The following is a 25,874-nucleotide window of genomic DNA, read 5'->3' as shown; positions in this document are numbered from 1 at the left end:
TCTTTCCATCGCTTGTTGCATCGTCCTCAATTTAAGTAGAACCCTTTTCATAAGCCTCAAGGTTTCTGCCCCGTAGGTGAGTACTGGTAAAACACAGCTGTTATACACTTTTCTCTTGAGGGATAATGGCAACCTGCTGTTCATGATCTGAGAATGCCTGCCAAACGCAGCCCAGCCCATTCTTATTCTTCTGATTATTTCAGTCTCATGATCCAGATCCGCAGTCACTACCTGTCTTAAGTAGATGTATTTATTTACTTACCACTTCCAGTGCCTCGCTACCTATTGGAAACTAGGCTTGTACTACCTTTAATCTATACCTCTTATTAAGTTTGATTACGACTACAGCTACCCTCTCATTAATGCTGTAGAATTCATCAATGTTGCCCACTATGTAATTATGGATTAGGGATCCTACCCCGTATTGCTTCTGATCTAGGAGACCTCTATAGCAGAGGACATGTCCATTATTCAGCAATGTATAAGCCTCACCAGTTCTTCTGATCTCATTAAGGCCGATGATATGCCAAACAATGTCTGATAATTCCTCAAAGAGTCCTGCTAAGCTAGCCTCACTCGAGAGGTTTCGGGTGTTAAACGTTGCAAGGGTCAGTTTCCATTGGCAACCTGTCCTGACCCAAGGATTCTTAGCACCCTCTGCTGCATTACAGGTCTGACTGGCGCCTTGGTCAGGTGCTCTGCAGCTGCTGGGGACTGAGGGCCATTGGGTAATTGAGTGAACCCCGTGGCACGGCATGACACTCTTTGCCAGCTCACGGAAAACTATGCCAGCGCTGCCGCCGACACTAGAGTTTCTGCAACATGGGGCTATTAACGCCGTTAAAATGCATGGTAAGGCACTAAGCCTCAGTGATGCAGCAGTCACCAACCAATTATTAGGACAGCTTCATGGAACTTTCGGACATCTTACAGGACCCTGTTCAAGAATTCGGACTACCTACTGCTCTGTCCGCTCCAAAAGTAACAGCTTAGTTGGTCCAGTTGTAGGCAACTCCGCCCAAACCACGGCACAAGCCAAGCCACTGAGTTGCAAAGGAGTGCAGTTGGAGTATGCACCAAGAAGACACCAACGCTTCGGGTGGTCCGACACATGTTCAAAGATTGCGGATTGCTTTCTTTCTTAACGTTTTTCAAGATAAACATCAGTTGAGAGTCAGTGCCTGTCCCGTGTGTTTCTGCTTCGTCGTTCATTGATTTGTCAATGCTGCACAAAAACACATCATGAATGCTTACCAATTCGTAGTTTTCTGTCCTAATGCAGCTGTGTTTTGTTGTGGTCCCTTAAATAGCTTATTCTTATGTGCAAGTTCTGCGCTTCCAGGTTTGTTCCTTTATGCGTTAAATTGCAACACAGTCTTGGCCAACTTCTTTGACTGTTACTACAAACTTATCAAGCAGCTTGAAACAGTGCCAACACCAACCTCAATGTCTCCATTGAAGAGCATGGCGATAAAGTGAGGTAACTGCCAGACAATGACTGTTCTGAAGAACGCCACGATGATGTGGCTACTGGAGCACAGTCAACCTGCTTAAACTGCAGGGAATGGAAATTTGGTGCATTTGGAGACCCTACTTTCATCTGTCTGCAGTGACGGCCATTAGAATGGCTGCAATGCCGACTGACCAGGTCACACGTGCATGCTTATGTGCGTGGAGCCGCGTGCTATGTGTGTAGCTTATGGTTGTGCAGCAATGCTTCCAGGTTTTCCAGCTTTTCTGAACCAGCTTTTCTGAATAACTTATTTTCTGGCAATTTTGATGTGTTAGACTTCAGTTATTTGGTCATTCAGGCAGTCTCCACAGAATATGAATTATCGGTCAGCAACTGCACTGCACATATTTGAGTGCAATATTTGCAGGGGTTCTCTCATGTTTGAACTTCGTCTTATTTGAATAACTTGTCTGACCCTAGGAGTCCAAATTGACGATCTTCAAGTGTATTCACTTGCACTGTTCAAATCTTGCACATGAATATCCACAAAGTACTTTCCCTGATAAACAGTCAACTTTTACACCCAACTGGATGTAAACTATCTTTTGCTCCTTTGCTGTGGACTAGGAGCTCACTCTGTTATATCGCACCGCACATTACACCATCATGAGTTGCACGAGAGTTCAGGCGCTTGCTTTACAGTTGCGCGAAGCCATTGCGTTTCCAAGAACTCGGTATACATTGCCTCCCTGCTACGGCACGATAGCAGTGTGTCGTAAAACACTGTCACGCAGCTGTCATCCTGCTGAAAAGGAATATCAGAGGGCTGCTTTTATTGGCCAAGTTTTTGACAGGATTTGGACCCTTACTCATGCATGGGGCATGTGCTAGGGAGATCACACTGCGGCATCAGAGGGCATGCACATGATGCTCTTTGCCAACCATCGCTTTGTCGGCCACCGGCCGGCGGTTACTACAGCTTGGTGGAGTCCCGACCTTGGCGCGCACACACTCTTTTTCAGCGTCTTGATGTCCTGAAGCAATGCCTTTCAATTATGCCCCGTTACGGTTGGCGTGTAATGCCTTGTGCAAAAAGGATGATCGAAAGACCATGCCTAATCGAAACGGAGAATGGATCCCTAATTTGCTATGGGTGTCTCAAGTGGTTGCCAGTCTGGCAAGCGCCCCGCAGTGATTTCGGGCCCCTTTGTGTGTGTGTGTGACAGGAGGGAAGGCCACCTTCAGCGAACTGTGCGACTCAAGTGGAGACTCCTTTCAGCAAACCAAACTGGACCCACGGGTTGCCTCCTGCGGAGGCAAGCCATATGCAACTTCGCCTAGGAGAGAGGGATCAGCCGCCTATCACTGAACGGGCTCAGTACATGTCACGTGACATTGACGCGAGCAAAATCCCGCCAGCGATCTTAACAAGCCTATTTAAGCAGCCCCGCAATGTATTTTGATGATTTTTCTCAACCTATATATATCCTTCACCAACCATGGAATAAACAGTACAAGTTTCGCACTAGTAATCGTCTCGGGATGCCTGCAGCCTGCCAACAACACTATGCTACCCAGCAGTAAGGCCGGTCGAGGCTCAAGTAACCAGAGTCGCAACAGCCCACGTCTCATCTTCTATGATGTTTTCCTCACCATTTCTTCTGCTTTGCGGTGCACGATAGCAGCTGCTGGCCAAAGGACAGGCAGCCGTGCTACAATGCTTTTTGTTTTCTCTTTCAAAAGCGCCGTTCATGGCCACCAGAGACCATTTGGTTCATTTTGTATAATATTCAGGTCCCAATTCAGTTGTACATTTAACTATCACATTGTATCCTAACCACAGTTATTAAATTTCTTTCCAGAGAGCTTTGCATAAGGTCTCACTTGCTGCATGTGTGCGCTCACATTCTCCTGGCTTCGAGTGCCATAGCAGACGCCAGCAGTGGTGCAGCGGTACACGGCATGGAGCGAACAACAAGGCACCCTATATATAGGCTCAGCATACGCAGAAGAGCGGTGATCGATCAGCGCAAGACCAGAGCGTGCATGTCATGTAGGCATGATTAAGGAAAGCTGTAAGTGCTGTGCGAGACCACAGTTGCCATCACACATTATACATGAAACCGTGTTACAGTCCATATGTTTACAAGTCATAATTATGCAATACATATATGCAAATCTAGCAGAATCTTCCCATTCATCTAAACCCTTCAGTACAGGAAAAATGCATTAACATAAAACGGGAGCCAAGAGGGCTGCTCTGCCAAAAGCACCAGCACAAATTTTGAGCCCTGTTCGCACAGCAAGCTTCAGTTCATACAGGAGACTGAAATGATACCTTATTTACACGATCGTAACTCGACCCCCCCATATCGCGTGTGACGGGCAAAAGAAAAATAAGAGCATACCCGCGGGCACATTCCATAACGAAAATTTAGTAGTAGTAAATTCACTGAACTGCTACTCCTCCCTAGTGCTGCCATTGTCATTGCTATGGTCCCACAGCACGTCACCGTCCAGCGAAATTCCACATTTGCATATATACGTGCATTTGCATACATACATAAGTCCACGCCGAAAGCACCCAACTACACAGAGTCGTCAGGGAGGTTCTTCTGACATGTCCGGTTGGCGTAAGTTCGCAGTCTTCTGCCGCCAGCCACTCGTACTCACGGCTGAACAGGTACTTAAAAGGCAAAGATCCAGGCTTGTCTCATGACCATGTCGCACGTCGCTGGCAGGGACCGATCACGCATTTCGGCGGCGTACGCCGCAAGCTTGGCCTTCAGCTCCGGAAAGCTTCGCGTCCAGACTTCAGCCCGCGGAAACCTCTTCGTTTGCCATCACAGGTGAAAATTTTGCTTCGCTGCCGTCGCCACTCTCGCACCACCCATTAAGAAACATCCAACTTGCAGCCTGCTACATTTATTTGTTTCTTCAGTGTAAAGGATGGCAGCCCTCTTCGACGCCGCTGTGAACGAGCACGGAATGTTTAGTGGACTCGGAACACTCATGACGACTGAGGAAGCACGGAAGTAGCACGTGGCCGGCAGTCAAATCGAACGCGTGAAACTAAAGAGCTACCTGGAAAGAGAAACATGCGAGCCGTGAGCAGTGTCTGCTCTTCCATGAACTATCGATACTTCCTGCAAGCACTGCTGTTCTGAGGGTGCCGCCACAAACAGAACAGCGGCACTTCCATGGACTATCGACACCCCCCATGAGTGCTGTGTGCAAGGTAAAACTCTCAAAAAATGTTGAAGAACCCTTCCGAAAAGTGAACAAACACACGGGGTAACGGAAAGCTATGGGTGGGGCCGTAGAGCAAACACAAAATTGGAACTACAATGTAGCTCCCCTGATATCCCGTTTGTCTCGCTTTTTTTTTTTTTTCGGTGCCATGTTTTGGTCTTGATTGTAAGTCGACCCCCCAACTTCAGATTTTCAAGTTTTAATAAAGTGGTCGACCTACAATCATGTAAATACAGTAGAGCATAGTACTCACCAGTTTCAGCTCAATTTTCCGGCTGCCAGCATTATTCTTGGTAGCTGCCAAGGAATTGTCAATGAGCTCTGCAAATGCATACGCTAGAAAAAGAATCATGCCAAAAGCTATCAGTACAAGTGCAAGGTGGCCTTTTGTTGGTCGATGTTTTATCTATAATGGAAAATAAAAAGGCATAACAAAACAACAAACAACATACGGAACAAGCATGTTCCTTGCAAATAATTTTTTTATTGGAATCAAAAGATACAGTAAATTTCTGTTATTTCAAATTCTGTTAATTCGATCCTGACTGAAGGTCCCGGCCAGTGGCTACTCATTTCAATGGGCCTAAAGCTTCGTTATTTCGGCCCTTAAAGTGGCCTCTGCCAGTTAACTTGAATTGAACCTGTCAGCATGCATGAGCCTGACTCTATGGTGACCCCAACAGCAACAACTTCAGTGGCAAGTGTAGCTCGAGGGGCAGTGAATGCATTGAGCACACATTAAGAAACAATCTCCCTTCAAAAATGGCTATTTTCGGCCTGCCCAAGGAGGATTTTCAAGCAATAACCATAGCTCACAATGTTTGATTATGCTATATTTATCCAATTTTAATGTAAACCTTTTTTTTTTCTCCAGAAAAATTCTGCCCAAAATTGCTTGCACAATGCAATCGGACACCTCAAAACCTCCTTTGTGGCAATTGTATGCTTTGCAGTAAAACGGATGTATTGCGGCGATGCTGACTTTAGAAAAACAGCAACCAATGTGCAACACACAATAGGACCTTGCTTATTTTTCGTGCTAAAAAATTGAGTGCATGTTAGATTTCTATTTTGTTTTAGGGCATTATTGTAATTTCTACATTGGTTTTCTACGTCAGACACATATAATAGGGCCAAAGAGAATAAATAGGGTTTGTTAGGGAGCTTTTTCTGAATCTTGTTTAATTTGACCCGCTAAATAATTTGATCAAGTTTATCAGTTCTGCCAAGGTCAAATTAACGGAAATTGACCGTATATGAAAAAATCATAAGCCTGTGATGGCACAAGGATGAACTCTGACACAAATTCCGAAACTTGAAAACAAACAAAATCTCACAAATATGAAGCAAAAAAATATATCTTGGAATATGTTACAGCTACTCAAATGAACATTGTTTCAACTCACGTAGTGGATTATGGCCCTCAGAAGCATAGTACTCGTACATGCCCGATTTGATGATTGTGTCATAGTGCGGCAGGTACTCCACCTGTAAGGAATCGAATGAAATCAGAATTTTCTTTTTATTTCAACAGTAGAGTATATGCATCATTTCTTCTTAATAAGTGCTACAACTGTTCAAAACTAGAAAGTATCAGAACACGATACTAGTGATAAACAGCAGAAACACCAAACCAGACATGTTTGGCAAGAAGCTTGAGGGTCTGATGATTGCCCCGTCACTAAATGAATTCAATCATAGAGTTTTACATGCCAGAACCACAATACCACATGAGAAACGCCGATGTGACTCATAGACTCCGGAATAACTTTTAAGACCTAGGGTACCTAATACGTAGTGCAGAAATGCTTTTGTATTTCGTCCCAATAGAAATGCGGTTGCCGCAGCTGGGAATCGAACCCACAACCTCATGCTCAGCAGATTGTTGCATCACCTACAGACAACAGACCTATATAAGTTTCCACTCTCCAAGACTTGCCACTTCATGCACACTTTATGCGATGATAGGCAATGACCCATCAAAGGTGATGTCCTACCACGTACTGGTGGTGTGAGCCAACTAATCCACACAGATTGATACCTGATGCACTGACTACAATCTGCTGCACCTAACCCCCAAACTTCATGCAAGCATTTGTGAAGTTGGTGACTGCTTAGCCCGCTCAACGAAAGGGAAAGAAAGAATTGGGTTGGCAATTTCGGGGTGGGTTCCCCTCTCCCTCTCTCATATATATGCACACAGAGAGATGAGAAGCATAACTTCTCTTCGTTCTCTTTGGTTTATTTACCCAACAGTTTTGGTAAGTGGACCAACCTTATTCAAGAGCTTCATACACACACACACACACACACACACACACACACACACACACACACACACACACACACACACACTCGTTTCTGCATTGCCAAAACAACTTTGCTTGACTTCTGACAAAAGATTTTGTTTACTAAGGCCTGCAGCCACTTCGCATCAGATTGTGCTATCCTTATGATATTAATGAAATCTAAAATTTCGTTTCAGAATTGATGCATTTATGTAACGTATGTCAATGACCTAGCTGGTACATGACTTGGAAAATCGAACAGCGCCAAAAATGGGACCAAACAAAAACAAGACAGCACACTATCAAGCATCTTCTTGTTTGCAGGCCAGACTTGTTGCAGCTCAGGTAGCAGTGGAGACAACCATTGTTTGAGTGGCACAGCCACAGCTACGTACAGAAGACGGCAGGCACTATTTTTCAAGCTGCCTATTAATCGCGCTTCCGGCGTTGTTGGCATGCTGTATTATTCTACATTTAAATATACAAGAACGAAGCTTTAAGCTAGAAAATCGATAGTGTCATATTATGCTGATGCAAGTTTCACTCACTTTCAGTGACCTGCTGTCCGACTTATTTGTATAGTTGTTTGGAAGTAACTTGTGATGATGGTATTGTAGTCAACACGCGACGCATCCCATTATTTGATCACACTCAGCAATTCATTGGGCAGACAGTCTGAAGTAGGGCTGCTTCATGTTTAGAAGCCTTTGTGAAAATTACGGCATGCTTAGTTCGCAGTGAAATAAGGGCCAGTAGCTCCCAGATTTGAAAGTGTTGTGTCTCCCGACACCTGTCTATTCTGAAGATTGCCAAGATGTTTAGTTAGGATATGCTCTCCGCAGCAAGCAAGCATGTGTTATGACGGGGTAGGCGAGCTTCAGCTAGCCAACTGGCCATGGCTGTCTGGTGTCAAGGAATCAGGCAGTGTCAAGACATACTCCATATGCCCATAATATCTGCCACTTTCGTCCCTGACACCACTTATGTGCAACGGCTCCCCTCCTCTTATCCATCACGCCACACACCTTCTTAAAATTATTTTCCGTTGGTCACCGTCAGACTCTAACATTCACCAGGTTGTTGAACAGTGCAGCGGCCCCAAACATTGCTATTGTGACGTCAAAGTAAGGGCCGACCTGAGAGACGCGGCGAAGGACCCTCAGCACAGTCCGCTATGATGATGCGACTACCCGCACGATGAAGAAGGGCACACACATGATGTAGTGCACAATAAATGCCCACATTAATTTCCCCTGTGCGATAACGGCCATCCTGGTTGCAACCTAAAGGTACAGGGAATGCCGCGTGAAGGGCTACATACGAGAAACATGGACCACTTCAATAGAGCGGCAACGACGGTCAGTTGAGGGAACAACAGGGGTCACATGATAATTAACGGGAGAAGTCATTTCCAGGACCGTGTACGGGCCAATAAAGTGGGACTGAAACTTCTCACACAACCCAGGAGTGTGAAGTCGTGTCCATAGGAGCACTTCATCGCCGGGCTGGTAGAAAACTACGCGATGAAATGCATCATAGTGATCCTTGCGATCCTGTTGTCTGGCTTTGGTGTTGAAGCAGGCACACTGGCAACAATGGTCAAGGCAGGAAACATATTCTTCGCAGGAAGATGGAGATGGACTGACAGGGGCAGAAAAGAAAGAAACGTCGAGAAAGGAACTGGACAAACGGCCATAAACAAGGTAGAATGGCGAGTAACCGGCTGTGCGTTGAACGGCGTTATATGCAAAGGTGACGAATGGCGAAATTGCGTCCCAATTTCTGTGATCTGGTTGAATATAGGCGGCTATCATGTCAGAGAGCATACGATGAAACCACTCAATCAGGCCGTTGGTCTGAGGATGGTAACCTGACGTAGTCTTGTGGGTTGTGCCAGAGGCTCTGAGCACTTCGCCTACCAGTTCTGAAAGAAATTTCTTTCCACGGTCACACAGCAGGACACGAGGCGCGCCATGACGCATGATTATGGCTTGAAGAATGAAGGTAGCCACATCGGAAGCAGATGCAGAACTGACACAAGCCGTTTCAGCACAGCGCGTGAGGTGGTCGACGGCTGTAACTATCCATCGACTACCGGCTCGAGTCGTGAAAAGTGGCCCATAGAAATAAATGTCAACAACCTCGAACAGTCCCGCAGGACACGAGACTGGTAGTAACTGCCCGATAGGAGCTGATGTTCACCGCTTTCGACGCTGACAAATGGCGCAGAAAAAGACGTATCTAGCCACACTGGTAGACAGGCCAGGCCAGTAGAAGCGAGTTCTTATGCAGTCGTAAGTTTCCTGGTTGCCAAGGTGGCCAGCAGCCAAATCGTCTTGAGAGGCCTGAAGGACACGAGCATGAAGGCAGCGAGACCGTACAAGCACCCAGCATTGTCCATCGAGATGATGGATATGGCGGTACAGCATGGAGTTTTGTAGCTTGCATTGTGTCGGCTGTCTGCGGAGCCTGGCGTTAGGCGAGCGCGAAGCTCCACAAAGATGGTCTATAACAAGCCGACAGTAGGAATGGGCGAGTTGTTGAGACGAAAATGATTCATTGTCATCCGAAGTAAGATGGTCAAGAGTGGCGAAGGACAAAATCGCCGAAGAAGAGACGTCAGGGATTGCGTCCCTGGAGGTGGTTGCTGAATCATTGATGAGTGCGTAGGATGCGGGCAGCGAGAAAGAGCGTCTGCGTCTTGGTGCTCCTTACCAGACTTGTAGATGATCTCAATGTCATATTCTTGCAGACGAAAAATCCAGCAGCCAAGATGTCCTGACAAGTTCTTGAGCATGGAGAGGCAACATAAGGGGCGATGGTCCGTAACGATAGTAAAATGGTGGCCCTGGAGATAAGGGCGAAACTTCTGGACGGACAAAACGACAGCTAGGCATTCCTGCTCGGTGATGGTATAGTTCTCGGCAGGTGCGAGTGCGCGGCTTGCATATGCAATGACTCTCTCACGCAAAGAGGTGTCTCACGCAAAGAGTGTCAAAGAGGTGTCCAATTCCATGGCCGCTAGCGTACGTGTGCAAGATTTTGGGTGCAGTCTCATCAAAATGACACAGGACAGGTTCAGATGTGAGGGCGCCCTTCAGCTGGTCAAAGGCAGATTCACATTCCAGTGACCACACGAAGGGAGCACCAGAACTAAGTAGATTGTGTAGGCCGACGGTAAGTACCAGAACTAAGTAGGCCGAAGGGCACGACGAGCTCGTAAAGGCCATCTGGGGTTGCAAATGCTGTCTTTTCTTTGTCGTCTTCATGCATCGGAATTTGCCAGTAGCCTGAACAACGCAAGCCAAAGTGGCGCTTAAGCCTGTTTCACATGCAAGCGAAAATGCTGGCGAATCCTGCCGCCGCGCCACAGAAATCTGTTTCGAGCGACGGCGGCACTTGCAGCCGGAGCGGCGAGGTTCGGGCAAGTTGGAATTTCATCGCAGCGGCAGAGCGGCAGCACCGCTTCCAAACGGCCCGCCTCGACACGTGACCAGAGGAGGACTAGTGTGGGAAAGCCTGCGCATAGGACAATGTTTATTTACTTGCTACACGTGGTACGGGTAACATCCCAAGAGAGCTTTTCCACAAATTGCTAATTGCTAAGCGCAGGATATGTATTTATAAAATAAAGATTTGAGAGGCAGGGACAAAGCAATGCTTATATTGGTAGTCGCAAACTACCAAAACTGGCTGGAAGTCCCGTGTTTTTTGCCAGCAACATTGATATTCGCAGTGGTGGAAAATGCGCGGCGGCAATGCATGTGAAACGAAACCTCGCGAAAAGCTTCAGAGTGTCATGCCGCTTATTCGCTCCATGCGCTCAATCGCTTGCATGTGAAACAGGCTTTAGGAAGGAGAATTTTCTCGGGTGCTGTGTTCCTTGCGGCAAAGCGCAGACCCATTCCATTGTCAAATCTAACTAGGCCTGATACAATGACTATTCTCTTTGTGAAACAATGCGCAGAAGGCAATACTAACGCATCTCCATGGTCGATGACGTCGGATGTGATGGTCAGAATTTGCTGACAGCCTGGAGGTAGCACGGTATCTTCTGCAGCGAGCAGACGAAGTGGCTTGTACTTTTCATCGCTAAGCGAATAATCGGTGTCGGTCATATGTACGACATGTTGCCCACAACAGATAGCAGCAGAAGCAGAGACACGGAAATCCCATCCTAAAATGAGCTGGAGGGAGCATGGCAACAGCACAGCAAACTGTATGTGGTGGATAATGCCGTCGATCATTACACGCACAGTACAAAATGCGGAAGGGCGGATCCTTGAGGCGGATCCTTGAGGGCGGAGTCTCCTCGAGCTGCAATCAGCAATGGTCCCTCATAAGGCGTTGTAACTTTCCCTAGACGCTTACACAAATCAGCATGCATAACAGATAAAGTGGCACCTGTGTTCACCAAAGCATCAACTTGCACACCCTCAACGAACACAGAAATCATATCACAAGGGCGCGCTGGACGAATTGTAGTTCTGTCGGGGAGGAAAACTGCATTTTCTTAGGTTTTTTTAGCTTCCCTGGCCCGGCACCCCCATCCTTGACATATGTTACCGTGTGCAAATCAGCGTTCTCTAGACCTTTCTTTCGTGTCCTGTTTTTTTGCTGTTTCCATTCTGAACAGCCTGCACAATCTAGCCTAACAGCAAGCTCTTCTCAAGTACAGTAGAATCTCGATAAATGGAAATCGGTTAAACGGAATCAACGCTTAAACGGAACGGAAACGGAATTCTGGTCCAGTGGGTGGGTCCCTCAGTCCAGGGCCCCACTGGCGATCGCGGCACGCCGGGCTTGGTCGAGAAGGGCCAATTGGTCTTCCAGCACTGTGCTGGCGAGCCACACCTCCCACTGCCGACTGTTGGGAGTTTTGCCCCATAAGGGATGATTGGATTTCTTGTGGCCGACTCTGGCATGACCATGTGATATGGTCAAGAGATGGCCGCCCTCCGCACCAAGGGCAAGTGTTGGGATACCGGGTGGGGTGTATGTGGTGTAGTAGGAGTAGGTGTGGGTATGTACGGGTTTGTAGTCGGCGCCAGTCCCACATTTGCGCTGAGTCCAAGGATGTGTCTGGAAAGCTATATCGTTGCCTTCCTCGTCTCTGTGCCTCCAAGACATCTTTTGCAGTGATCGGAGATTCTACGAGAGTGCGTTCCGTCGCTCGGATGCTATATTCTCGAGCGAGGCAATCCGCCCTCTCGTTACCCGTCACTCCGGCGTGCGCCGGACACCACGTAATAGCGTGGTGTTCCGTGAGATTTCTTCCTAGGATTTTGATGGTGAGTTTGGACAGGGTGCCTGCCATGAAAAGGCGACATGCCGACTGCGAGTCGGTTAGTGTCAACGCAGAACGTGCTCTATTTTCAGCGAAGGTTTTCTCGTGCTGCAAAGGATGGCTGACGAGATTTAAAGATCGGAATGGCATAGTGTGTCGTGCCGTTTCAGGGGAGGCTGCCGCTGCAGACACGACGGCATGCGCCGACTGGCGAGCAACACGGCTCCCCAACATTCTGGAGGAGTACGACGCAAAGAACATCTACAATGTAGATGAGACGGCACTGTTCTTCAAATTACTACCCTCAAAATCCTTGTCATTCAAAGGAGAGAAATGCACCAGGGGGAAGCTGAGTAAGGACAGGTTGACCGTTCTGACCGTACCATCCTCTTTAATACCTAGATTTTGCATCTGAGATCCGCTTCAGCGGAGACTGCCAATTGCGCGCACGCCTGCCTCGTCGGGACCAAGCAGTGTGAAACGGATTGCGATATCCTGAACCTTCTCTCTCTAAACGAAACTCCTGATAAACGGAACATATTTTCCCGGTCCCTTGAGGTTCCGTTTAACGAGAGTCCGCTGTAGTACATTAACATAATGAAAGTCAAAGACAAGGGAAAGAAAATGAAGAAAGCGGGGAGGAGCCAGGTGCTTATCCGTTTTCTAGACAGGCAAGTCTCAATATTTTCGGAATGCTCTTCTTTTGCGCAGCGTGCTCGACGATTGGGTCAAGTACCAGAAATGAGAAGCTCTCCGATGACACAAAGGCCTAGAGGGAGCAGCAATGCCCCCAAGTTTTACGCATGCGCTCATCGCATCTTTATCTCTTTGTAGAATTTTAAGCACTGATCCACCCTCAGGAGTTATGGTTAACACAATCCGGAATGAGGTGGAGCCATTCCATGAGTAGGGCCGCAATGTTCTGTGCATGGGAGAGAGGACCGCCCCAATGACACACCCCCTCCACTTCGTACAGCCACTAGCCCAAGCTCTTGGCTTGCTTTCACATTCAAGCTTTCCCATTCACCCATGTAACTCTTTTGAAGCCCCCTTCCTGAAACATTGTTCCGTAGGAAAGGGGGGGGGTCATCCGAAAATTTCACGGTGGGGGATCAACTCCCTAAACTGCCGCCACTCACCCCCCCCCCCCCCTTGGCTACACCAATGTGTGTCGGTGATGACTTTGGATGATCACATGTGCAATGTATACACTTGAACCTCATTATAACGAAGTTGAAGGGAGGGCTGAAATTACTTCGTTATATATCCGTTACTTCGTTATATTCATTATTGCCATTTAATGCAATACATGCCCAATGGGGTGCACAATTGTAAACATGGAAATAATACTACGGCTTTGCAGTCCACAAAATTGCGCTACACGGCCACACATGCGATGAAATTGGAATAAACCAACAAAAGAATCTTTGGCATGAGCAACATGCAACTTAGCAACTGAGGCAACAGTGTTTAGATAGTGGTCTTCTGTTCCATTGTGACAAGCTTTTGCGTCTGCTTTTCACTTAACTCATCGCGGTCAAGCAGCACATGCCACACAGCACTGCGCTTCACTGTGCGATCAAGGAGGCAAGCGAACTTCACCGCTTGCCGGCTTGGCTTGGCTGGCTCGAGGCCTCCAAGATTGCCCTGATGCCAATGCAATTTCAGAGGCAACGTCCAGTTGCCAGCCTGCACGGAGCACCGCAGGGAGAAGAAGTGAATGCACAGCCTGGGCTTGACCCCTGAGATTGCACCTGAAAGGTCACTGAGGCCAGGCCAAGCTGCGGCTGTCTGTGTGGTGCGCCAAAGAGAAAGAAGTGAATGCACTAACCTTTCACACCACCGCACATAGCCGTACAGCATGGCGTGACTCGTGCAGGCCTGCGCATGACCTCCGAGATTGTGCCTGGTAAATCTCGGATGTCACACCCAGCTGCACCTGGGAAGAGTGCGCGGCACTCTTCTCAGCAGTGAATGTACTAATCTTTCACACTGCTGCGCTTAGCCACGCAACAGGCATGCATAAGAGAAAGAGGTCAGTAGAGAAGTGTGATCATGAGCTCATGTTTGTGCACAGCTAAGCATGGCGATGAGAAAGACCAGTGTTGCTTGATGACGTACTCGAAATGGGGATGCAGGAATTTTGAACTGCAACTGCAAATGAGTACCAAACCTTGCGGAAAGAGATGTACTCAGCGAGTAACATTCAACTATTTTTTGGTTTCGAAGACGAATCTGATTCGTTAGATCCATTGGCAGGACAATTTCACTTTGTTAAAATGAGGTTTTAGATACATAGATCTCTATGGAAATTTCAAGGGAAATTTCATTTACTTTGTTATATCCCGCTTCATTGTAACGAGGTTAGAATGTATATCATCAAAGCTTCGACAGGCTGGCTACAGCACTCTGCCCAAATTTTGAGTGACAGCTGCCACCTGTATATTCTAATGCATATCAGCATGACAATTCAACCTTCTTTTTCCTGCAGACAAGGAAGCTACATACCCAAGAGTGTGGACACAGAGAAGATCTGTCCATTACCATAATTTCCATAGGTTCAAAAAGTGATTACTGAGAATAAGGAGGATTCACAAGACAAACATGATCGTAGACAAATCAGTCGTGTGATCTATGACATGCATCGAATCACTTATCGATTGACATTCACATGACAAAGAAGCGCATGAACTATCCCTACTCTCGCTCCCCAAAGCATGAGAGACAGTGCAAACTGAATGAAATGTGGTACTCTTTCACTCGGTATAATCCAGTTAGCGGCACAAGTGATGCATTTTTGTTGGACGTATCTCGACAAGGAACTTAAAGGGCTCCCAAAGAACCTCCAACATCTTTTTACTCATTTCAAATAAACACTCACATTGCATACAAAATGCTGCGATGATCATCTTTGGCTAATGCGGCAGTGCTTTGCAGCACGGGGATGCCATAAATTCAAAAAACAATCCCATGCACCTCTCTCTTGGCCTTTCCTATGTTTTTCTGCACATTGGGATGTCAACAGAGCGCTCCAAGTGACGTCAACAGAGTGAATGCTGTTGACTAGTCGACCTACGAGAACCTACGACTTCCGGTTTGTCTAGTAGCCTCTGTCCATGCAGCTGATGCCAGCCGCAAACCTGCTCTTCTTAGTTGTGTTGCTTGCTTGTGCACACACGTGTTACATGTTTTGGTTTGCAATTTGCAGTGCAAGATTACTTGCGTTTCAAGTACACATTAAAAAAACATCACAAGAGAGAGAGAGAAATGTAAGGCAAGTTCTTTCCGTAACGACGTGATGCTTCAATTCTCTTTTTTCTCGTAGGCGCTAGTGATGTACACCCTGCAAACGGCAAAGGCACATTTCTGTGAAACAGGGCAGTACGGTATCAAGTTGCAGCTCTGGCGAAGAGCTGGCCTGTAGTGGGACATCCTTCATCTGTTTGCTGCACTTTCTCTTTTCCATTTGTGCATTGGGTTGTCCAGCCTTTAACAATATATAGTAAACAAAATGGGCAGTGATCGCAGCACAGGCCAGCACGGTCTAGTACGGCAAGCAGGTATCCGCTGTTGCTACCTGCTGTCGTGGTAACTGGATGTGGACATTGTTTTGAAACAAGAAAAAATAAACAATGAATGAATGACGTGTTCACATGCCATTAAGAGGTGTTTAGAAGAGTACATGGCAAGAAGAAGAAACCGCTCAAGGAGCGCGACGCAAAGGAGAGGGAGAAACGAGTGGCAGTCGCATTCTTGATCACCAAACCCCTGTAGCTCTGCTTTTACAGCATCACGTTTAAAAAAATCTTGCGGCTACATGTTCACTGCAGACTTGTACACTACTGCCACAATATAAAAAAAATTTCGACCTCAGGGTTGTTTCGGGGCCCTTTAAAGGGACTGACAACTGGCCAGAATGTGTTGCGAGACATTGATGGAAATAAAATGACCATGATTTGTCGTGATAGAATCCAGCATGCTGCTCACAATTTAAATAGGAAGCATAATTTTAAATTGGCAAAGGAAGTCTCAAAAACCAGTAAATGGCACGAATTGGCAATGAAGCTTTACTACTTCGAATGTAGTATACGAGATTACTGTACATAAGTCGGCTGCCATTAAGTACCACATAGTTATTGCTTAGAATTGCAGTTCATATATTATTAGGCTATTGCTTTTTATTCTATGCATATTACAAAGTAAAAGAAGTGCACGGTGATGAGCTGCGCTCGCATCGCTCAATGGATGGTGGCACACAATTGCTGTTGTATGTGCGCAAAATTCCAAGCACGCATGCGAGCTAAAATCCTTTGTTCCAGCTCACTCAAGTCTATGAGACATGCTTCGGAAATCAAAAGTGCACACGTGACTACAGCAACACAGTGGATTGCATATCACATGTAAAAGCATCATTTCACTTTAGAGAACTTCACTTGGCTTGACTAAAAAACATCCTTGAATTGTTTATGACAAGCTGTTGGACAGGTAACCAAGAAAACGCATAGCTATTATTGTAGACATAATTTAACACTTCGAAAAACATGAATCACAGAACATCAGCTTGATAAACAAAATAATGCTTTCTCACAGCTGTGACTGCACTTGTCTGCCTCCCACCAATGCCAGCACATAATCGTTATGACGCTTACAAATAACTGTTTCCAGCACGCTCCAGGTGAATGATTACATTCTCACTGCAGATCGAAAAATTCTGATAAAAAATGTTCCAGAATGTTTTTAGCCTGACCACTGCACTAAGTTTGCTTTGGACAAGCATAGCCAGCAGCAATAATCCCGTTTTCCAAAGCAATTTGAATGAACTCAACATATCCGTTTAGTTTCTCTTCTACTACATGACTGCGGTGCCAGTGTTTGAAATGTGGGGTTAATTTCCTCCTCTTCATTTTCCTACATAGATGTCAAAGCTTTTTTACCCACATTGATTCAGTCTTCGTGTTCTACAACCTAGATGGCAGTCATTTCGTCAGCACTGGAGGGGCACGTTTATTGCAGTCTTTGTTTTCTACTACATAAATGGCAGCCCTCAAACACTGAATTTTTTTGGAATCGCACGCTTACTATGCCTTTCTCCTAGTTTTAACTCTACCGTTCGTGGCAATGACAAGTACACATACTATTGCATAGTGAAGAAGCAAAAGGAGGTTATCACAGTTAAAATAATATGAAGTGAATTGGTTGAAGAAGCTTTAGAAGAGTTTTCAATGGAGTGAAGTTTGAAAATACAGTAGAATCTCTATAAACGGAAATCGCTTAAACGGAATTGCCGCTTAAACGGAACAGTCGCCTGCAGTTTGGTTGTTTTTGTATTCACATAACGTAAAAAAGTTTCGGTAATCGGAACTAAAATTTCCGCGTCACAGTGTAAACGGAACCGAAAATGAAACTTCTTGGCAGAACCATTGTCAGTTTTTTCCGGTTCTGGCTGTTTCTTGTCTTCAGTTGTATGCCTCACCTCGTTGGTAGTCAGCCGTGTTTGCGCAACAAATGAGCAGTTCTTGTGTTGTGTTAGCGCAGTTCTTATTCTAGTCGTTTGTCAGTTCAAGTCGCCGAGGTTACAGGGCTTAGCCCCCACCACCTCGTTCGTGCCGTCGTGGTGCCATTCGTGCTTCATTGCCGCGTTGGCGTTGACTTTGATGAGTACGTGCACATCGATGGTGATGTTGTGACTTGCCCTGAAAACACGGTGGAGAGCATTGTTGCTGAGGTGTGTGATGAAGAAGAAAGTGAGCCATAAGAGGAATCTGAAGGGGTAGCTACCGTGGAGCCTACCACACTTGAAGGAGCAGAATCAGCTGTGCAGTGTCTCAAAAATTTTTTCAGACTCTAAGATCACGGTGGCCAGCATCCCGAGAAACATGCACCCTGAATACGACAAAGAAAGGAGGCGAGCGAGAGTGAAAGCTCTACGTAAGGCCTACGAAGGAGCAAAACAAGGAGAAGTCCAATACACCGACGCGGTAAAGTACAAGAACAGAGCGGCCCATGCAATCAGCGTGATCAACGGCCAAGGACAAGAGGTAGCAGCGGCCTCGGTAAGCACTCCAGACATAGACTGCGCGGAAGAAACGCCGATAGCCCTGGCAGCCACTACGGGCCAGCGAGAGGAAGATCTAATCACGATCATCACCGACTCACAAACAGCATGTAGAATTACCAAAAGGACCGCATTTCCAAACAAGCACCGAGCATCCTCGAAAAACGAGACAATTTTCCAGAAGTGTACATTGTCTGGGCCCCGGGACACGAGTCCCTGGCGGGTAATGTAGCGGCTAATGCCGCTGCCCAAGATCACATTCTCCGGGCTATCCCACCACGTTCACGAGCACTGCTATAGACCAACAAGATAGCGTCCCGAAAAGATACGCCGATATCCTGAGCCACTACAGACTGGGTAGAATGATCTATCCACCCCCGCATCCCCAGCTGACAAGAGAAGAGGCGGTGATCTTCAGAAGACTACAGACCGGCACATTCCCACACGGCACCCTGCTACACGCCATGTATACTACGAGCTATACTTACAAATGCGCCTTCTGGACTACGCCCAATACCCTCTACCACATCAACAAAATCCATCACCCGCCCATCACCGGACCCACCGTCGAGCAGTGGGAGGCCCAGCTGATAAGCTCGAGCCCTGAAGACCAGCATCGCCTGGTGAGCAGGGCCAAGCTATCAGCTTAAGCCCACAGCATCCTGGACTAGGGACGCCGCCCACCTCGGACGATTTTACCGTCGGCTCATTTCAACTAATAAAGTTTATTCTTCCTCCTCTGAAAGGACCAGGATCTGAAATGTTTGTCCAAAACTTAAGTGCCATGGAAAAAACAATCCTAAAGATGCAGTTCCGAGGACTCAAACAAAACAAAATTGGTGAATTTTTTGTGCACAGTGACTAATTGTTGCCAAATAAACTTTGTGAGTGCTGTACCAAAACCTCTTGCAGTTTTTTTTCCTTTCTGAAAAACTTGTCAGGTTCATTCACCTTCTAGTGCTTGGAGTTCCATAAAATGGTATCAAGAGTGCACGCACATAAATCTGCACTTTTGCACATCTCTCACAGTAAACGGAACTCCTGTTAAATGGAACTAATTTTTTCGGTCCCTTGGAGTTTCATTTATTGAGTCTACTGTAAGTCATAAAAGAAAAACACTGAATAAGGCCACTTTCGGTCAAAATAATAAAACACTTACAGGATTAAATTAAAGGTAGTGACTACAGTGACGGGGCCCGGCACTTTAACATCTGCACTACAGTGACGGGGCCCGGTACTTTAACATCCACACTACGGTGACGGGGCCCGTCGCTTTAACAACAACACTACACCGACGGGGCGGGGCGAGGACGACTTACGGAATCGCCGTCTGTCGGAAGCGCCTCACATGCGTCGGCGTTAAATAAAGGTTAAATAAACATACTACGCGGCAGCCCTCCTGAACAATTTTGCAAGTACTCTCGAAATGGCAGTATTTTACCTTTGAAATAATCATGTTGGACAAACAGAAAGCACAGAATGGTTTACAAACGCCATCTCTTTGCCTATTACATACAGTAAGCTGGGACACTGCGAGCGGTCGCCGCAATCGATTCCACCGAACCGGTTTGCGTGAAACGTAAGCAATCGATGAGAAAACTATGTGAAATATGTTCTTATAGTGGGATGGCTGTCTGTGTAACTAAATGTAGCATAACAGAATGAAGCTGCAATGCCGCGATCGCACGGGTTCGCGGTGACCGACTTCGCGTCTGCATGCATGTCCTCGCGCAATGTTTCACTTTCGCTCCGAGCACGTTTTTGCACCGTGCCGTGAGCTTTATGCCGCAGCATAGGAGCATTTGACAGTACGCAAGCAACCATTGTTGCATCGACACTATTGGAGCTGTTCAAAAATAATTTCGTTATAGCTAGGGTCTTCGACGCCTACAGCAACTTGTGATATGTTACGCCGCGATGATTCAGTCTTAATTTTCTTTTTCTTTTCTTCTAAAGTCTTGGAAGCTTCAACATCATTATTTCTCAAATTTCATCGAACTGCATGTTTATCGGTCTTCTAAGCGAGCAATTATCCGCTGCTTCTTTTTCTTAATTCAGTAGAATATTCATTGTCTGGTGTATACACAAGCAGGAACATGTGCCGTGCCTTTTTTAATGTGTTTTTACCGTTCCCCTTCCATTACAGTGAACTTTCTTTCTTTATTATAATCATCATAGGTGTTACAGTGCATACGCAAAAGATTGTACATTCGTGGACAAGTACCCATTGCGGTCGTTCGATCCGTATGTGTGCAATCAATTACTGCACGGAAGTTGCTGACATCGTGAAATTCACGTGGTGTTGTGGACAGTACTGGAATAAAATATCGCGGTCCGTGAAGTGCTTGGCATCCCCATAGGCGCCAGCACCGAGAAGCTCATGCAGCTGGGGGTCCACAACACCTTCGATGAGGTTGGGTCACAGAAGTTAGTCCAGGTGTTCAGGCTCGCTTCCTCGCTTGCGGGGAGGCGGATCCTGGAGGCGCTGAACTTTAACCCGTCAGGGAAAGGCGGTGCGTGCTCGACGCGTGGTCGCGGGAGGCCGTCACGGTGTCGCCGTTCCCGCGCAACGTGCACCTGCAACGCAATGTAGGCACACGCCGGGCCCGAGCGGCCGCACTTCTCGGATCCGTCGCCGACGATCCACGATCGGTCGCGTTCGTCGACGTCGTCCAATGCGGTTCGTCCGACCGGTTCGCGGCGGCCGTGGTGGATCACAGGGGCAACCTAACGCCGCGTCCGTGCAGGGCAGGTGTCCGGATTGCGGATATACATTCTGCACTTTAGAACACATGCTCTGGCGGTGTCCCTCGTTACGGGACCACGGTCATCTCACCACGGAAGAAGAGTGGGAGGAGGCGGTCAGGCACGGCCTGCCCGTCCCAACGTCGGAACGGCTCGCGGCGGCGCCCTCCCTCATAAGGGGGTTTCGGAGTCACTCCTCAGGACCTTAATAAAGTTCACTGCCTGCCGTGAAGTGCTCGAAGTTGTTTGCATAGCATGTTTGAAAGAAGTGCGGCCATTGACGTCGCTACAGTGTTGACGTAAAGTGCCGGTCCCGTTTGTGGTTAAGGAGGCGGGCCCCGTCACTGTAGTACAGATGTTAAAGTGCCGGGCCCCGTCACTGTAGTGCATATGTTAAAGTACCGGGCCCCGTCACTGTAGTACAGATGTTAAAGTGCCGGGCCCCGTCACTGTAGTCACTACCTAAATTAAAACTGGTTGTTGCCAGACTGAGGCATTTCTCCGTCAGCATTTCTAGACGAAAATACCAGTGCTTATTTCCGTTTCAGGTGCGAACGAAGTGAGTGCCGTGAGATCTGGTGACATATAATCCTACGGTAGGGAATCTGTGAGCTAAGTTTGCGATAGTGTCTGCAATATTAATCCAGCTATATTATGCAGAACACTGCTATTGGTTAGTACTATGAATGGTTAGTACAGAGTAGCTGCATTATGAAGGCATCAGTTTATTCATGATAAACTCACCTTCTGAAATGTCTGGCCTGTGAGCTCCTGGTCAATGTTCTTGAGCACATACAGGGTTTCACCTCCTTCAAGTTTTTCTGAAAGTAGTAGAGCACTGGTCAAGTACGTGGCCAATCCAATGCTTTTCATACTGCAGTCACATGCTCGCTTTTAATCAGTATTGATACCAAAGGCCATAGAAATCCGACTGCCTAATTTACTCCTTTGGGCAAGATCGTGGAAGGGATTATAGTGTTCACAGACTTAAACCATTTATAATGTTCACTGAAAGTAAGCATGTGAACGCAGCAACTTACTTGCCAGCTTCGGAGGTTTCAAAGCTTTCCAATAAACTTGTGCACTAGGTAGGCTGCTTTTCAATTATAACTTGTATTAAATAAACCAAGGTGTTTGCATAATGCAGATGAAGTTGCTTAAAAAAATGCATATGACAGCTAGCAACATTTCAAGTTCAGTATGATCGCTTGCAGAGGCCAACCAGCAGGTGGGCCTTTGTAGCAGGCATCCCCGTGCAGACATCCACACTTCTGTCTGGCGCTTCAGCGAGGCAATGCAAGAAAACAAAGGCAATATTTTTGCTCCATTGTGAGCAGTGGGAAAATGAAGGAGACTCTGGAAAGAACATAGGACGAGCTGTTCTTGTAGTCCCTTTCCTTTAGTAGACTGCTCACAATGGATTTCCAATATGCCCACTTTAATATACTTCTACAATAATTTGTTCTTTCCTTTTCTTTTCTGCTCAGTTTTTATGCAAAAGCAGCAACATAGTACTGAGGCAGACAACTTGACCCCTACAACTACTGCAGTATTACTTATCGTTCCGCAGCACTCTGCTTTAGAGTGCATAAACATTTGCAAGCTCCCCACTGGTTCCTAACAAACAGAAAACATTTAATATTTATAGTCACCTGATGCATGACTGTTATGAAGTCAGTATTCATATATTTGCCATAAAATTACGCAATCATTCATCATGCTCTTACCGTAAGTGGCCTTGTTAATCTCTTCCCTGTTTGTTGTGCAGATAACGAACGACTCCGCGGAGACGATTCCATAGTGCTGTGAAAATGAGATGACGTAAATCGGCATGTAACAGTAAGGATAAAGTTGCACGTGTGGTCTACCAGGCCCATAATAAAAAACAGGCAAGCAGCACGCCCTCACACAACAAATGCTTACTCAATGAACGAGTGCGTCAGACAGCACGGATGACAATTGAAAAACCGAATTTGCTAGCTAACATGATCGCCGATACTTCGCTACAAGTGATAGCATGTGCAAGGCGCCAACGATCACAATTTTAATGCAGCGCAACTGGCCAGGTACAAATCCGACAGAAAAGCGCCCAAGGTGGACGCTGTGTCAGCACGGCCACGACACAGAAATGAAAAGCAGTGTCCTAGCTTTAGCCGGAGTTGCAAGTGCTATCAGCTCCATGAAGTAAGCCTATCGCGGCATGTTTCTTCTCACGAACACCGCTATTAATATAGCTTGAAGCTTACAACAGCGTTTAGATCACTGCATTACGACTCATTCTATCGTGTCACTAAGAAAGCATGTCAGCGTTTTGCTTTGACACAAACGCGAACACGCCATGCTCCTGCAGAAGTCGGTTTGTCGATTAACGTCCCAACCTGCATCAAAATTCGGAAAGTTTTGATATCTACCTTCATGACCCGTGTCCTTAGATCCAGGTAGTCATCCTTCGGCCCCACGGCAATCACAGACTCCGGTGTATTGCTTTTTCGGCGGTCGTAAACAAAAAACTGTTTATTTGGTGCGGCCATATTGTTTTCTACAGCTAAAGTCCTCGTCGGAAAAAAAAAAAAGAAACGCCGGGAACGGCACTTAGCAAACTAAACACCCCTAATCCCTACCGAAATACAGCAAATCCAACACGAAGCGAGTGTGTGTGTTCATTCTGAGGCGTCAACGACCGCTTCAAAAACTTACTTCGTTTGTAGCATAGATATTGAGAAGAAATAAAAAATGACGCGTTTAGCGCGTTTAGCAATCAAGCGCCATCTAGGACTTCGACCTTCGGTGGCTTCGGCTTCGACGCTTTGCACCAAGCGTTGGCTACGCACGGACAGGCATGGCGGCGGCCACAGAGTTTCATAGAGAGAAATCTGGCGCTGCGATCGTTCAACCATCATGGGAACATGAAGGAAACCTATGGGAAAGCGATGGGAAGTACAAGCTACGGATTGCCATTCTGTTGACTGGCAAACTAGTCTACTTTTTTTTTTTTTGCAGTTTTGGTTTCGCTTCAAGCGCCATTGCCATAACCTGCCGTCGAGCAGTGCAACGCAAAGCTCTCTGCCTTTGTTCTGTTGCTCGAAGTGGCGATATATAGCGTATTGGGCCAGCGGCTGAGACGATGCTTGTGTCGCGGTGTGGTGTCGAAGCCCGGACGAGAAAGCGACGACATCGTAAACGTTGAAAGAACATGTTTTCACCGTTTGGACCTTGGTTTGTTAAGTGTGTTAGGTTGGCACTCAGTAGCGTTACGTGCTTTATGAAACTTCAGAATAGGAAAAAGAAGGCACTACTGATACAAGACATAGACAGTTGTACTTGTAGTGGCTTAATTGACAATCAAAGTTTATTGGGGGCTTCATTATACATTGCTCGTTTACGTGCTCATTGGAATGCGTGTTTTAGGACTTTGAGAACACAACTTACTTGTGGTAGGAAAGCTTGCTGCTTCCTGGCTGTAGTCTATATAGTATCGCAAAATGGGTAGGTGTTAGGAATGGCCGTACGGGGTGGCAACGTGCCAGCTTTCAGCCCGCTGCACGTGTTCCAAGTCCCCCAGACGAGGCGCCTTCCGAGAACTGCGGATGACCGACAGCCACGTGGCGCGCGGTCAGCTCTAAAATGTGGTACGCCGCCGCGCCACCCGGGACGGCGAGCACAGTTCTACGAGGCCCTCGGTCGACGACACCGCGGGCTATATGCTGTACCGAGAGTTCTACAAAGCCCACGTCGACTCCGGAGCCTTTGTGTGTGGTGCCAAACGGCGGGGCGCTGGCAAGTTTACAATGATTGGACGAACATTCCCGACCACTCGTGCACCGTCCACGCCGAACGATGACGTCAAGCGGAGGCTTATAAGCAGCGTTTGCCGGCTGCTAGAGCGTGCTCGTGTCGTGCTCGTGTCGTGCTCGTCGTTGGGAGCTGAGTGCTCGTTGTTATGCTGAAAATGTAGTAGTGAGCTGTGTGCTCGAATGCTGTTTGCTGATTGTTAATCTTGCGGGCTCCATATGGGAGTCGCGCTAGACTGCCAATGTATCTTGTCTTAATATGTTAATATGTAAATAAATCCTGTTCACCGAATTCATCTCTACGGTCGACCTTCGACTCCATCAAATGGTGGCAGCGGCGAGTTAGTCCGACGACCCCTACATCAGCTTGACAGCCGTAGGATCGTCCGACGAATCTGATATCTGGTTGGCAGCGGAGGGATCCGACTACGGCTCCTAGATCGGCCTACGACTCGGGAGACAGCAACGGCAGCTGACGGACGTTGGCACATGGTGACCGACCGGCATCCTGATCAAGTTGGAGGCGACTTGAGATTGACCACCTCTTGCAACTGACTGGATACGGCGGAGAAGGACTGGTGATATGGTGCTGCTTCAGTGGGTAAGCGTTTGGTTTTGGCTGTAAGATTTACCAGGCTTCAATTTCACTGTGTTTTTTTATTTGATTCGCTGGGGATCTTTTACTTGTATTTTGATTTGCGTGGGTATCGCAGCAAGAATTGTGTGACAGCAGAGCCAAAGCTTAAAGTAGCGACCATGGTCCTAATGTGTTTGACGAGAGCTGACCTGTTGTGGTTGTGTGAGGAGATCGAGGTGAACGTAGAGGAGGACTTGACGGAATCAGAGATTCGTAAAACCATTCTAGAAAGTAACAATGATTTGAAATTCATCGAACAAATGGGCAAACGAATTCTAATTAGCAAAAAGCGGGAACAGGAAGCAATTAGGCAAGAGCAGGAAGAATTTAAGCAAGAACAGGAAAAAGCTAGGCAGGGACTGAAAA

General features: G+C 46.9%; 1 protein-coding gene across 1 annotated transcript in view; it reads right to left on the bottom strand.

The window, feature by feature from the left end:
• Positions 1–23,923, bottom strand: part of LOC135916357 (structural maintenance of chromosomes flexible hinge domain-containing protein 1-like) — a 373,767-nt gene extending 349,844 nt beyond the window's left edge. Inside the window, exons 1-6 of the mRNA XM_065449720.2 lie at positions 23,778–23,923; positions 23,492–23,625; positions 22,808–22,883; positions 21,825–21,901; positions 6,112–6,193; positions 4,959–5,041 (exon numbers count right to left, since the gene is read on the bottom strand). Of these exons, the coding sequence (XP_065305792.1) occupies positions 4,959–5,041; positions 6,112–6,193; positions 21,825–21,901; positions 22,808–22,883; positions 23,492–23,611 (438 nt within the window). The 5' untranslated portion in view covers positions 23,612–23,625; positions 23,778–23,923. The remainder of the gene's footprint in view (positions 1–4,958; positions 5,042–6,111; positions 6,194–21,824; positions 21,902–22,807; positions 22,884–23,491; positions 23,626–23,777) is intronic.
• Between the last annotated feature and the right edge of the window lie 1,951 nt (positions 23,924–25,874).

Source organism: Dermacentor albipictus, chromosome 5 (assembly GCF_038994185.2).
Source record: "Dermacentor albipictus isolate Rhodes 1998 colony chromosome 5, USDA_Dalb.pri_finalv2, whole genome shotgun sequence".
Taxonomy (NCBI): domain Eukaryota; kingdom Metazoa; phylum Arthropoda; class Arachnida; order Ixodida; family Ixodidae; genus Dermacentor; species Dermacentor albipictus.
This window is presented reverse-complemented; position numbering and strand designations above follow the sequence as displayed.